The sequence below is a fragment of the Diachasmimorpha longicaudata genome, chromosome 7 (assembly GCF_034640455.1).
Source record: "Diachasmimorpha longicaudata isolate KC_UGA_2023 chromosome 7, iyDiaLong2, whole genome shotgun sequence".
Classification (NCBI taxonomy): Eukaryota; Metazoa; Arthropoda; class Insecta; order Hymenoptera; family Braconidae; genus Diachasmimorpha; species Diachasmimorpha longicaudata.
In genome coordinates this window covers 7056672-7070267 of record NC_087231.1, presented here as the reverse complement: position 1 = coordinate 7070267, position 13596 = coordinate 7056672, and the positions used below count along the sequence as shown (strand labels likewise).

The 13596-nt window shown below is 39.3% G+C and overlaps 1 protein-coding gene and 1 long non-coding RNA gene across 3 annotated transcripts; one reads left to right on the top strand and one right to left on the bottom strand.

Moving 5' to 3' along the window:
• Positions 1-1399: 1399 nt before the first annotated feature.
• On the bottom strand, positions 1400-6769 carry LOC135164833 (uncharacterized). The gene is made up of 3 exons (XR_010299396.1): positions 6637-6769; positions 6433-6517; positions 1400-1537 (listed from the first exon to the last, which is right to left on the bottom strand). It is a non-coding gene; the product is annotated as an uncharacterized LOC135164833 (long non-coding RNA).
• On the top strand, positions 1490-13398 carry LOC135164809 (lysine-specific demethylase 5). 2 transcript variants are annotated; one of them, XM_064125487.1, is made up of 10 exons: positions 1490-1723; positions 1869-2885; positions 3526-3742; positions 4459-5733; positions 6090-6217; positions 6752-6946; positions 8322-10793; positions 10999-11119; positions 11437-11579; positions 12303-13398. In XM_064125487.1, the coding sequence occupies exons 2-10, from the start codon at positions 2637-2639 to the stop codon at positions 12366-12368; spliced, it is 4866 nt and encodes a 1621-aa protein (XP_063981557.1). In that variant the 5' UTR covers positions 1490-1723; positions 1869-2636; the 3' UTR covers positions 12369-13398. The 2 variants fall into 2 exon arrangements, with proteins under 2 accessions (XP_063981557.1, XP_063981556.1); XM_064125486.1 differs by having other exon boundaries at positions 1530-2885.
• Positions 13399-13596: the final 198 nt, after the last annotated feature.

Here is a 13596-nt window from a genome sequence, read left to right as displayed (position 1 = left end):
GTGACATTTTTTGATTAATCTTTGATAAGACGAGTCGGTGAATTATTTTCCTGCGAAACTTATCTGTTGTGCAGGAAAATGAAATGAATATCGGGAAGTCCGGTTCTTAGCAGACTTCCTTGAAGATTCCCCAACAGTCATGTGCTTGTTGTTGTTGAAAGTCTTCATTGGTTTTTGGTAATTTTATTCAAGGATGTGCCACTTAGTTATAAATTGAGATTTTTAGTCATCAGGAGAAATTAGTAAAAAATAAGTAGAACTCCAACAAAACTCTAGGAGAATTTCAAAAGGTTTGTTATCATTTTATTGAACGAAGAATGATTCCCTTCCAGGACCTCCATCAAGTCAAATTGCCAATTGTTGCTATCATTCTGCTATATTTGTAACGTATAAACTTACAGCCGGGATAAAAATTGAACGTCCATGCTTAAATTCTATTTATTCAATTTCATGGCTAACAACAATGACATCCAATGAGTGTTTCAACTGAAATTTTTCAGGGTTTCAAGATTTTTTATTGAACTAATAATTATCCAATCCTCAACTCTACTCATCATTGTCGAACTCGCCGGGCTTCTTCCTCACCAAACGTTCGTGCTCTTGCTTTGCCCACGAAATTATTAGATAATTTAGAATAAAGGCTGAAAGAGAAAAATTATAATCAATTAGCAATTATTAATCATTGTTACTGCTAATCATGGAATCAAAACCAATTTCAAAATACTCACGAGGTGCTACTCTGAGTGCTGCTTCCCTAATTCTACGAATCGTGTTGGGTACTCCATGAGTTATACTTCCAGCAAAAGCTTTTTGCTCATAAGGGCTGAGCCTGAAGTAGACGATCCCTCGGAGCGTTGCGAGATTACCGAAAGTTTTTCCCATTGTTATGGAGAACTAGAACACCAAGACCACACAATATTATACATTGAATTGTGAATAGGCTCTTCAAGAGGAATAAAATGGGTATTTTCACATTGTCAAGACATTCATAGTTTTTTTGATTTCATGTTGAATCTAAACAGAACTTGTTCTACATATTTTTCCCAAGTGTTAGACCTTGACGAGGCCGCCCTAATACTCATTTATTTCTCAAGAATATTGTTACTCCATCTGACACATCCACCCTAGATAACCCTATTCATCCACCTTCCAACTACCACACGAACAAAACTCCACACAACCATTGACAACGTTCAAAATGAATTCGCCTCTTTTCCCCCCACATCACAAATTCATTCTTTCTTCCAATTTGCAATAATTAGTTTTCCAAACATATTTATAACAAAAGTATCTTACATAATAATACGAAAAATTTCACTCACTTCTACGATTTGGAGGAGCCACACTAAAGATGGTATCGTGCACTCAGCGCCTCCACGTCTTGTGCCGCCATCTCACTCTGCTAAATTCAAGCCCTCATAACCCCTAGAACCACTAGTTCTTTTTCCTTCTCAAGGTGGCGAAAGTGTCGGACAGCCATCAGTCCCTCCTCCAGCCAATCAGACGGAAAATACAATCACAAAAGCAGCTCTTGTGCCTGAGAAAGTTGAGGCATCCGTGAATTGTGTGATCAATAGAAAAAGTGATTGAAAAATAATCCCCCTCCCCCTCAGTTATATCAAAGTGATAACGCGAAGAGTTTGAACAAGTGAATTAATGAAGTATCGTCTGTTGTGTTCAGCAAAATATGGAACTTTTGTTCATCAACTGCATATTTCTTCAGGTGTTCAAGACTTGAGGATTATCAGGACTCAAAAAATGATACGAATCTAGGATTAAGATCTGACTCAATCTTGTGTTAGGAATGATTTTTTATGTCTCAATGAAGACAGCTCGATTAATAAGTGTCATGCCCATGTTCGATTTAGTCATTGGAACTCCTACGACAGGATAACTCCACGTTTTTGGTCGTTCCAATAGACGGAACATCGAACGGACCACGAATTAAGGGAAATAAGTCCCGAGCAGTTTGTCGAGTTCCGTGAAGAGTGAGAGGGCAAACAGAAAATACTGAAAAAAATCAGTTAGCGGTGCGCGAGGCTTGGTGCTGTTCAGTGCTGCTTCCTATTGCTGCAGGACCACTAGAGACACCCAAAAAGAGTTGTTGAGTTTGCGCGTAACATGCATTAATGTAACACGACAGTCCGATGAAAAGTCGTAGTCTAATGGGAGTGCAGACAGAATCAGGGAGTAATAGGAAAGAAACAATAGTCAAGTGAGCTAGGATAATTGTGAGGACGCGAACATTCTACGAGACTGATGTTTGGATATTCTGAAATCTAGTGAATACGTGACGCGTTAGTGTTTTGTGGATCAGAAAGTCCACGATTTGTTAGAAGTTTTCAAGGAAGTACCTTCCAAAGACTGATAATATCGAGTGGTGTTATTGCAATGATGGCTCGGGAGGGCAAGCATTCGAAGCTAAATGAATTAATGCCGGAGTGAGAATCGTAAATAAACCAGAACTATCGCCATTTACATCTGACGAGGACAATTTGTGTAGTATCTCGGAGGAATTCATTAATTTACTTTATTTCTCCTTAATTTTTCATCATTAATTTTTTTCTGCATTTTGCCACTCAAGAGGTGAGCCACATACAGTTTGTGCTCATCTGATTCTTGTTACGACACTAGTTATGGTGTCCAAGGTAGATACTAATAACATGGACAGCACGAGACTCAATCGGAGTGCCAATGTTAGAGACATAATGGGAGATAAATCAACACCGAGTGGATGTAACGAGAGTGATTTTGAATTTGGTATACCACCTGAGGCTCCCGTTTTCGAACCCACACCCGAGGAATTTTTGGATCCACTCGGATATATCGCTAAAATACGTCCGATCGCTGAGAAATCTGGCATATGCAAGATCAAACCACCACCCGTAAGTGCCATGTTACCATTGCCCTTCTGCTGTTTCAGGCGGCGATTATCATGTCTTCCTTAGTTTTTCACATATTACATGACAGAAATTAGTGAGTTGAGTTTTTTTTATTCAAAATGCAAATGGGAGATTGAAAATATGAGGGAGGATGGGAAAAAATTGCAGGAGTGAGGCGTCGCGGTGGTACGTGACAATAGAAAGCAAAGTGGGGGGTAAGGGACTGAGGTAGCATTGGTGAAGTACAAGGTGGCTTATCGGACAAAGGGAGAAAATGTCCTTTCGGGGCATTACTAGTCAGTTGCAAGGGAAAATATTCTGTTCAGGCAGACATTTATGGGATTTTCTCGCCTTGAGGGATGATACCCATTTGTGAAACGGTACTGCTACTTTATGGCGCACGAACCGTTCGAATTTTCACGATAAAATGGCCGAGACAAATTGAACAATGTCAGGGGGAAGGATACGATCAAATGACCGTACCTGTGTCAGAGCGATAATGACGTTATACAGAAAATTCTTTGGAAAGTTATTCAACATTATGTTGAGTTTAAAATTGCAAATAGCTGCGGGGATAATTTTCGAAAAATTTTTTAATTGAAGCACAATAGGAATGTATGGATTTTCTTTATTCCATTTTCAGAATTGGCAACCACCATTTGCAGTTGATGTTGATAAATTCAAATTCACACCGAGGATACAAAGATTGAACGAGCTTGAGGCGAAAACCAGAATAAAACTCAATTTTTTAGATCAAATTGCCAAGTTCTGGGAGCTCCAGGGCTCGTCATTGAAGATACCGTTGGTTGAGCGGAAGGCGCTTGATCTTTACTCATTACATAAAATTGTGACTGATGAAGGTAAAGAACACTTTCCATTGTTCATTTCAAGTGATAATTGATAGAGTCCCAGCCAATGAAGTTGAAGCTAGTGGAATATTCACTACCAAAAAATTCATCTTCTGAAATTTTCAAAGTTTGAAGACTCGCAGTATCGGGTTCTGAGTGTTTTTGAAGTGCAAACCAGTTGTTACCGGGCTTACAATCACCCGCACACTCCTAGAATTTTCAAAACCGCATTTTCCTTTTGGTGAAACTTTCACTAGTTTCAACTCCATCAAAGCATGAATTTTGAATTAGCGGAATATTCACACGTGAAAAAGTTAATTTAGAGATTTTTGACCGTGCAAGGATGAAAGAATAATGTGTGCAAATGTCTAGTGCATGCAAATTAGTTCGTACGTGAGTGAAAAATATTTACGCCCCCCTAAAGTCCCCTAAACGGGCACTTCTGCTGTTGAATCCTGCGCTATTTTCAGCTTCATCAAAACACGAAGCTTGAACTAGTGGAATATTCAACGCCGGAAATATTAATTCAAGGGATTTTTGAGGCTCTCCGAGTCAAAGAATCATCTGCGTAAATATTTTTCAAGCGCGAGTGGGTTTATGCACTACTTAAAGCTCCTTGCCAATCTCTAAAATCAGAGCCATCAAATTTTTCCTTGGGGACTGTTTCTCCGCAAAACCCTGGCACCCTCAGAACTCAACAATAACCAGCCTTTATAATTTTGTCCAAGGTGGCATTGAAACTGTGACGAGGGAGCGAAGATGGGCGAAGATCGCAAACAAGCTAGGATACCCATCAGGCAGAAGTGTCGGTAGCATTCTGAAGAATCACTATGAAAGGATCTTGTACCCCTTCGACGTCTTCAAGCAAGGGAAAACCCTGGGGGACATAAAAATCGAGCCCGAGACAGAGATCCACGAGAAAAAGGATCGTGACTACAAGCCCCACGGCATCATCTCTCGCCAACAAATAAAGCCACCTCCTGCCAAGTTCTCGAGACGATCAAAGCGTTTCAGCGGTCAAGATGACAAGCAGGACGTCTCCATAAAACAGGAGGATTGTAAAGAAGAGTGTGACTCTGATAATGACTGCAAAGACGATCCAGATGCTGACAGTAAAGAGCTTAAGAAGCTCCAGTTCTACGGCGCTGGGCCCAAGATGGCTGGTTTCACCAAAGAAAATAAAAAGTCTAACAAAACTCGCGGTGTCAAACAAAATTATGACTTCGATCCTTTGGCAAAGTACATCTGTCACAATTGCGGACGAGGGGACATGGAGGAGAGTATGTTGCTCTGTGATGGTTGTGACGACAGTTATCACACATTTTGCCTCCTTCCACCGTTGACTGAAATTCCAAAGGGCGACTGGAGATGTCCAAAGTGCGTGGCTGAAGAGGTATCTAAACCCATGGAGGCCTTTGGGTTTGAGCAGGCTCAGAGAGAATATACACTCCAGCAATTTGGGGAGATGGCTGATCAGTTTAAGAGCGATTATTTCAATATGCCTGTTCACATGGTACCAACGTCACTCGTGGAAAAGGAATTCTGGAGGATTGTGTCATCTATTGATGAGGACGTTACTGTTGAATACGGAGCCGATCTCCATACGATGGATCATGGCTCGGGATTTCCAACGAAAACGAGTGTCAATTTATTTACATGTGACCAGGAGTACGCAGAGTCTGCGTGGAACCTCAATAATCTTCCGGTTCTCCAGGGTAGTGTTCTGGGGCACATTAATGCTGATATAAGTGGGATGAAGGTTCCATGGATGTATGTCGGAATGTGCTTCGCTACATTCTGCTGGCACAATGAGGACCACTGGAGTTATTCGATTAATTATCTACACTGGGGAGAACCGAAAACCTGGTATGGGGTACCTGGCTCTGAGGCTGAACGATTTGAGCATTCCATGAAATCAGCTGCACCTGAGTTATTCCACAGTCAACCTGACTTACTTCATCAACTTGTGACTATTATGAATCCAACGATTCTAACTAATGCGGGTAAATTAGATTTTCTATGTTTCGCGAGCAAAAAAATAATTTTGAAAACAATTTTGACACCTTTGGGAGATTCTGTCGAAGAGTGTCGATGTTTTATTGAGTTTCTTTCACACAGAGAGTTCAGTTGAAGGTTCTTGAGAAAAAACACCAGTAGAACTTTATCTGTCTCTACAACTTCTTTTATGACATCCCTTATAGACATTCCCTATAGACATTCGGTGATGAAAATTTTTAAAGTATGTTCCCTTCTTTTTTCCTTCACTTTTATTTTTCATTTCAAAAGTACTGGAACAATTTAACTCCATTGTTTTTTTAGGAGAATATTGAAAATTGGTTGAAATTTTTTGCTCTTTCAGCTGTACCAGTCTTCAGAACCGACCAGCATGCCGGTGAATTTGTGGTGACTTTTCCACGTGCTTATCACGCAGGGTTCAATCAGGGTTACAACTTTGCTGAAGCTGTCAACTTCGCACCTGCTGATTGGGTAATTATTACTCTATTGCATTAATTATAGCTATACATTTATCATTTCTACGTCCCCACTTTTTTAACCTGTAAAATTCATAGTAATTTTCTATATCAGAACCCACAGAGGAAATCTATAGTATTTGGGATTGACATGACAATGGAAGAGCAAAGAAATACTCACATAAAGTGGATTTAAAAAATGAAAAATTCAATAAACTTGAAAAGAATTACCATGCCGATTGGTTATCCTGTTGCATTTAGCCCTTTCGGAGAGAATCCCCAACTATTCGTTAAAATTCAATATTTTTAGCAGAACCTATACGCACGGAAGATAACTCTCATTAATCAGTCAACAAAGTTTACTAAGTGGTACAGTAATTTGTCTCAAACAACCAAACCACAAAATTACCCACCGGTTAGGCAATTTTTACTGACCTTTCGGTGTATCGAATTGAAATAGAAATTTCCGAGAGACGTCATTAAATTATTCATAAAATACTTCACTACTCAAATAGTCTCATTCAGAATCAATTTTTTTTTATATTCTCAGTTGAAAGTTGGCAGAGAGTGTATCGCCCATTACTCAAATCTCCGACGTTTCTGTGTGTTCTCCCACGACGAATTGGTCTGTAAAATGTCCTTGGATCCAGATTCCTTAGACATTGGTATAGCAACAGCGACCTATCAAGATATGCTGCAAATGGTGGAGGATGAAAAAAAATTGAGGAAAAATCTGCTCGAGTGGGTAAGTAGGAATTGACAACAGACGATAATCACAATAATCCGTAGCCAAGAGTTAGATCGAATGAGCTATATTGTTGTTTATATGTGTCGAGTAGGGGGTTAACACATGCACACACAAGTGTGAAGTTAGCAGATAGGTAATCCCTCCTCCGTTCCCTCCAACTGCTGCGAACACTGACCATCATTTTCATTCTGTTTCCACGATAAATTTAACACAGCAGTGATAAAACACAGATATAACGAATAACTGAGAAAGCATATTGAGCACATTGCCAGTCCATTGGACGTATCCACTAACTCTATCTCGATCTTGTCCACGCTACAAGTCCCTTAGTGTTGTCCCCTCCCTGCCCCGCCATAAAATGTCTGCGCACAGTAATTCGTCGTCAACCGGTCCCCACTAAGCGCGCAATTTCCGTCTAGATCATTTTTAATTCCTAAAATTTTTGGATTTTCTCATTTCACTCGGTCAACTCAGCCCGGCACATCAACGACACTTATTATTCTTTTATTGGATAAAAGTTAAGAAGTTGGTTATAGTTTTTGAATGAAACTGTGTTTAGTTGATTATGTAATCAACAATACACAATATAAAATTGAAAAGTCAAGAAAGTGCTGCTACAGTATTAAGCAGTTGGTGAGTTACCATATTTTGAGGTTATGTATCGAAACGCTGGGAATACGTTGAAAATTGGTGGGATAGTCTTATTTTGTGATAAATACTGAGATTGTGATGAGCTGTTGTCGATCAGGCGAGGGATTGTGATTAGTTTTGCCGAATTTATATTTTTGGGGAAGTAATATGGTCTTTGTTACTGGCAGGACGTTGACGTTCTCCACAATTTTTCGTGGATCGGCAATAGATTCTCATTATCATTGAATCCGATAAAATAACCAATACGGCTGGGTCGTGAGGGGAGTTCTGAAAAATAACGTGACTTTTCGTATTCGGGAATGTGAAATAGTGTGAACAGGGCCATTATTGGGTGGTGAGAGAAAATTTCAGTTTCACGATACAACATAAAATAGAAGAATCGCCCGAAGGGGCATATGATGGCTTCCATACCTTCAAGAGTGTTAAAAAAAACCTCAGTGATCAAAGAAACTCATTAAAATTCCTGTTTTCCCCAAGATATTCCCACCTAAAACATATTTATCTTGAATAATTTCCTATAACCTCTATAACGGCGAGAAATCAATGATTATTAGCCGGAATATGGATGGATAACTTTTTTGTCCTGTTAGATATACTGACACCTACGCTACTGAAACAAACTATGAATAATCACAAATATATTAGGGGTAGAGCACCAGGGCGTTAATTTCCCGCGACATTAGCCAGTAACTTCTATAATTTTAATTCAATCTATGTGCAGGGTGTCACTGAGGCCGAAAGAGAAGCATTCGAGTTACTACCAGACGATGAGAGACAGTGTGAGGCATGTAAAACCACATGTTTTCTCAGTGCTGTGACCTGCGCGTGTCACAGTTCTCAGTTGGTATGTCTGAGACATTTCACTGATCTCTGTTCTTGTCCACCGGAAAAGCATACTCTCCGTTATCGCTACACCTTGGACGAACTACCCATAATGCTGCAGAAATTGAAACTGAAAGCCGAGTCATTTGACTCGTGGGTAACCAAAGTCAAAGAAGCGATGGATCCGAAAGGTGAAAAAATTGAATTGAGTGAATTAAAGGAACTATTGAGTGAGGCTGAGAGCAAGAAATTTCCAGAAAGTGAATTACTAACTGCACTGACAACTGCTGTGCAAGATGCTGAGAAATGTGCAAGTGTTGCACAACAATTGTTGAATAATAAACAACGCACAAGAACGAGACAGTCAGTGGATACAAAATACAAGTTGACTGTCGAGGAGTTGACGTTGTTCTACAAGGAGATAACAAATTTGTGTTGTGAATTGAAGGAATCTGATGGAGTTAAATATATTCTAGATCAAGTCGTGCAGTTTCAAAAGGATGCCGAGGAGTTGGAATCAAAGTTTGATGATTGTAATGTCGAGAAATTGGAAAAGTGTATTGACTTTGGGGATTCAATCTGCATTGAACTGCCACAGCTGGTGAGACTCAAGCAGAAATTGAGTCAGATACAGTGGCTGGATGAGGTGAAATCCATGTTGGATGAATCAAAATCAGTGACACGTGAAGATCTTGCTAGATTAATCGAAGCAGGTATGACAATTCCCCCCCATTTTAGCATTGAAACGATGTTGTCCAAACTGCAACAACTTGTCATCAATATTGATAAGTGGGAGGAGAAAGCTAAGGGGTATCTTCAGTCCAAGAGTCGTCAAAATATCGTCATGATCGAGGAGTTTATACAGGAGGCTGACGAGATCGACGCGTACTTACCGAGTCTTGACAACTTACAGGATATACTCACTAAAACGAAGAATTGGACGAAAACTGTTGAAGAGATCCAAGCGAGAGAAAATGCCCCATACTACGACACACTGGAGGAATTAGTCAAGAAGGGACGGAACATTCCCCTGCACCTTGATGCCCTGCCAGTTCTGGAATCCACCCTGTCCCAGGCTAAAGTATGGAAAGAGAGAACCGCGAGAACTTTCCTGAGGAAGAATTCTCATTACACTCTGATGGAGGCTCTTTCACCGAGAATTGGTGTTGGAGTTCAAGCACTTAAAACCAAGAAGAACAAGGGCGAGGAGGCCATCGGGGCGGTATTCGTCTGTGACACAAAATTGGATGACTCGAGTGACTCAGCAGATGTTGTTGCTGCTTTCAAACTGGCTGAGCAACGAGAAATGGAGGCAATGCGCAATCTGAGGGAGAGAAATATATCGAAGGCAGCATACGATGACTCCAGGTATTGTGTCTGCAGGCGGCCAAGATTTGGTTTGATGCTTCAGTGCGAACTCTGCAAGGACTGGTTTCACTCTAACTGTGTGCCACTACCAAAAACAATGTACAAAGGAAAAGTGTCATCAGCCAGAGAAACAAAATTCCTGTGTCCGTGCTGTTTGAGATCGCGAAGACCACGATTGGAAACAATTCTTGCACTTTTACTTAGTTTACAAAAAATTTCAATTCGCTTGCCTGAGGGAGAAGCCCTACAATGCCTGACAGAGAGGGCTATGAATTGGCAGGATCGAGCCAGACAAGCACTCGTCACTGACGAGATATCATCTGTTTTAGCTAAATTATCGGTTCTCTCCCAAAAACTCGTTGAAGCTGCTGCACGTGAGAAAACTGAAAAAATTATCAGCAGTGAGTTGAAGAAGGCAGCAAATAATCCAGAGTTGCATCAACGTGTACAGGCTATTGCACCACTCAGTGGTGTCCATTCGGACGATAGTGTTCTCAGTACTGCTGATGATGATGATGATGTTGTTACCATTGATGGAGATGAGCCATCGTGTAGTACGTTCAACAGCAGTGAGCACGCCTACTCTTATGTATCGAAATTCCAACGAAAATTGCAACTACCCCAGAATGCAGAAAATTCGGTGGTTCTTTCGGAGAGTGCCAGATCTAAGTTGGATGAGCTCATGATGGAGGGCGATCTTCTTGAGGTTGCTCTCGATGAAACACAGCATATTTGGCGAATTCTTAGTCACACCAATAGTCCCAGCAGTGTACGTAAGTACGCGGCTTTCGAGGAGGTCCAGGCTAATTTCAATAGTGATTCCAAAGATCCTAAGAAACGGGGAAGGAAGAGGAAGTCAGAGGAATTTGAGTTACTGAAGAAAATGGGAGGGAGACAAAAGCCTGTGGATGAGAAGACCATTGTTAAGAAGAAAGCTTTTAATAATAAGGATACCAAGAAAATGACTACACCCCCCGGAGCTCTCAAAAGAGGTCCGAGAAAGGTATGAATAGCTCGTGGTCCTTATTACGTTCTTATTTGTTTCAATTTCACAAGTTTTATCTCAGGCATGGACAGAATGTTGAAGAAATAATTTCATAAATTCTGTTGCTTCCTAGAGATAGACTTGCGAAATTTTTTATGTTGAATATCCGCATAGAATAATTTGTATGAAGACATATTTCAATTTTCCTAAATATTTGTCGTAGATCAAACGAAAAGAGGGCGAGGAACTACCAAAAAAGAGGGGTGGGAATAGGAAAAAGACCAAACAAGACACCTCTGATGAAGAAGACGATTGTGCAGCTGGGAATTGTCTCCGACCAAGTGGTACGGTGAATGATTGTCCTACACTGAGAGAAAAAAACTTCTGAGACAAGTCTTGTTTGCCCCTAAAAGTTAAAAAAATAATCGATGTTGATCACTTGAGGACTGTCTTGAGGCGAACAAAGGTTTATCGTATATCATTACCTGTTGCAAATAAAACGATTAAAAAATTATTTGACGCGTCGCCTTTGTAGGTTTTGATGGCGAATCAGACAAGACTTGTTTGCGAAGTTATTTTGTCCTCTCACAGTGAAAACAATGGGTGATTTTCCATTCTGATGTGTTATTGAGAATTAATTAACATTATTTTTTTTTTAAAGGACGCGAAGTCGATTGGGTGCAATGTGACGGTGGATGTGATGGCTGGTTTCACATGCACTGTGTAGGCCTCGATCGCACTGAACTCACCGAGGAGGACGACTACATCTGTAGCAATTGCAAAGATGCCGAGCAGAGTGCAACGGTACGAAAAGTCAGATAACTTTTGATCTTTTCGTTTGACATTGACGTTTCGTTATCTTTATTATTATCCCCATCGCAGATGGTATCATTATACTTTTTTTTTAATCTAATTTTCGTTTCGACTCGCATGTGCATCTTTACACTTGTTCACAATCCACCGATTAAGTAGTTTCTCACCATAGGAAAATTCAGTTCTTTTTACGTTAATTATGTAGTTTTTCTTTTCTTCCATCATATACATTTTGCGTAATGACTTGGTCCAAAATGGCTGGGAAATTCTTAAGATTATTTCTCGATCGGCTTTTCATCATTTCTTAACACAAATTCAACGTGGCTTTCTGAATGATTAGTGTTGTATAGATGATAAATATACGAAGAATATGTACAAATATTGAGTTATCAGCAGAACTGTTGAAAATTTTTACACACAATGGCTTATTGATACTTTTAATTTATTATGTATTTGCACTTGAAAAAAAAATCGTGTAGTCCAGTTTATGAGCTCATAATGTGTATTGTTTAATATGTAAGCAGCAAAATTAAGTCCATCTATCAGCACATATTCTACAGTAAGAGAGACCAAAAATAAATAATAAAATTTAGCTGAGAGCTTGAAAACTCGCCTACTCGAAAACATCTTATATTATTAGTATAGTGCTTGTGTCAGTAACAGCTGACATTATTCTGGGCACTAGATGCACTTGTTTAAATTTTTCACTCCCAGGGATATCTGAGTGGAGACAATGAGCCGGATATCCAGGAGGCGTCGTCTTTCGCTAGGACCTACTAGCCAGTCCACATCTACGTTTAGGTTCAGCACAATTTATTCATGAAATATTGAGGATTTACGAATGAACATTCAATGGCCGATATCCCAGATTCATCACAAGTATATTGACGGCTTTGAACGGATAATTGGGATGTTGGCTCGTGGAATAATCAATGAAAAACAATGCGATTGTTTATATTCGGTATTGAAGGATATCTTCTGATTCCACTTACGGTGTGTGTAGATAGACTGAGACATGTATTAAAGAGTAAAAACAAATTATTTAGATGTAAAATGTATGGAGGAGGATTGACAAGAGTTTTGTAACGAAAGAATTTTACACTCAGATATTATTAAAAAACAGAATATATATCATATCTACTTTGCCTTCCCCAAGTACTGTCTCATCCGACAATTCATATGTTGCAAGAGTTGACCAAATTAGGCGTCAGTTAATGATTTCATTTTTTTTTAATTAAATAAGGACTTGTGTGCTTATTCCAACATGAAGTTCTTTATTATGGCTTTCTTAATACAACATCACCGTCAAAATGGGGCATATGAATGATAGAAAATGGAAAGAGATCTTTGTAAATATGCAGTTAAAAATTCACCACTTCAATATGTGTTGCACACTCATGTCTTTTATTTATTTATTAGTGATAATATTATTCATACGATTATGATCTTTTCAATGACAGGACTATATATTTTTGCGTATTGTATAGAAATGACAAGTATATGGAAGTAGTGAAGGATTGGGATGAGGCTATTAAATAATACGTTTGAGAACAAAAAGTTTGTACAATGATACACTGTTTATCAACAATAATGTCCTGTAATTTCTAAGTGAAGAGTGATGTTCAATATTGAGGAGGAAAGAATTAATTGTCATCGGGAATATCGATAAATAAAGTACGTAATTTTTGGCGTCGAACATTTACTACACAGTGTGTTTTAAATACAAGTATACCTATTGTACTAAAACAGGCTGTGATAAAACATTATATTAAATATAGAGAATCGAAGGATTTCACTTTACGGAACAATAGCAGATTTGTTAAATATTTTCAGATGTTAGAGTTTTAATAGACTCCTTATTTCCTATTTATTTTCCTGGAACGTGTTTTCCTACGAGTGTTTCCACTGCAGAAACAGTTCGAAAATTACGGGTAGTCGATTTCTTCTGGGAATAATTTACGTAATAGGTGTGATTCTATTTTTCGAGAGGCCACTGGATAATCGTAAG

Coding starts and splice junctions, on each gene's coding strand:
- LOC135164809 (XM_064125487.1), top strand. CDS start 2,637: ATGGTGTCCAAGGTAGATACTAATAACATGGACAGCACGAGACTCAAT. Junction 3,743..4,458: donor TAAAATTGTGACTGATGAAG/GTAAAGAACACT, acceptor ATTTTGTCCAAG/GTGGCATTGAAACTGTGACG. Junction 10,794..10,998: donor TCAAAAGAGGTCCGAGAAAG/GTATGAATAGCT, acceptor TATTTGTCGTAG/ATCAAACGAAAAGAGGGCGA.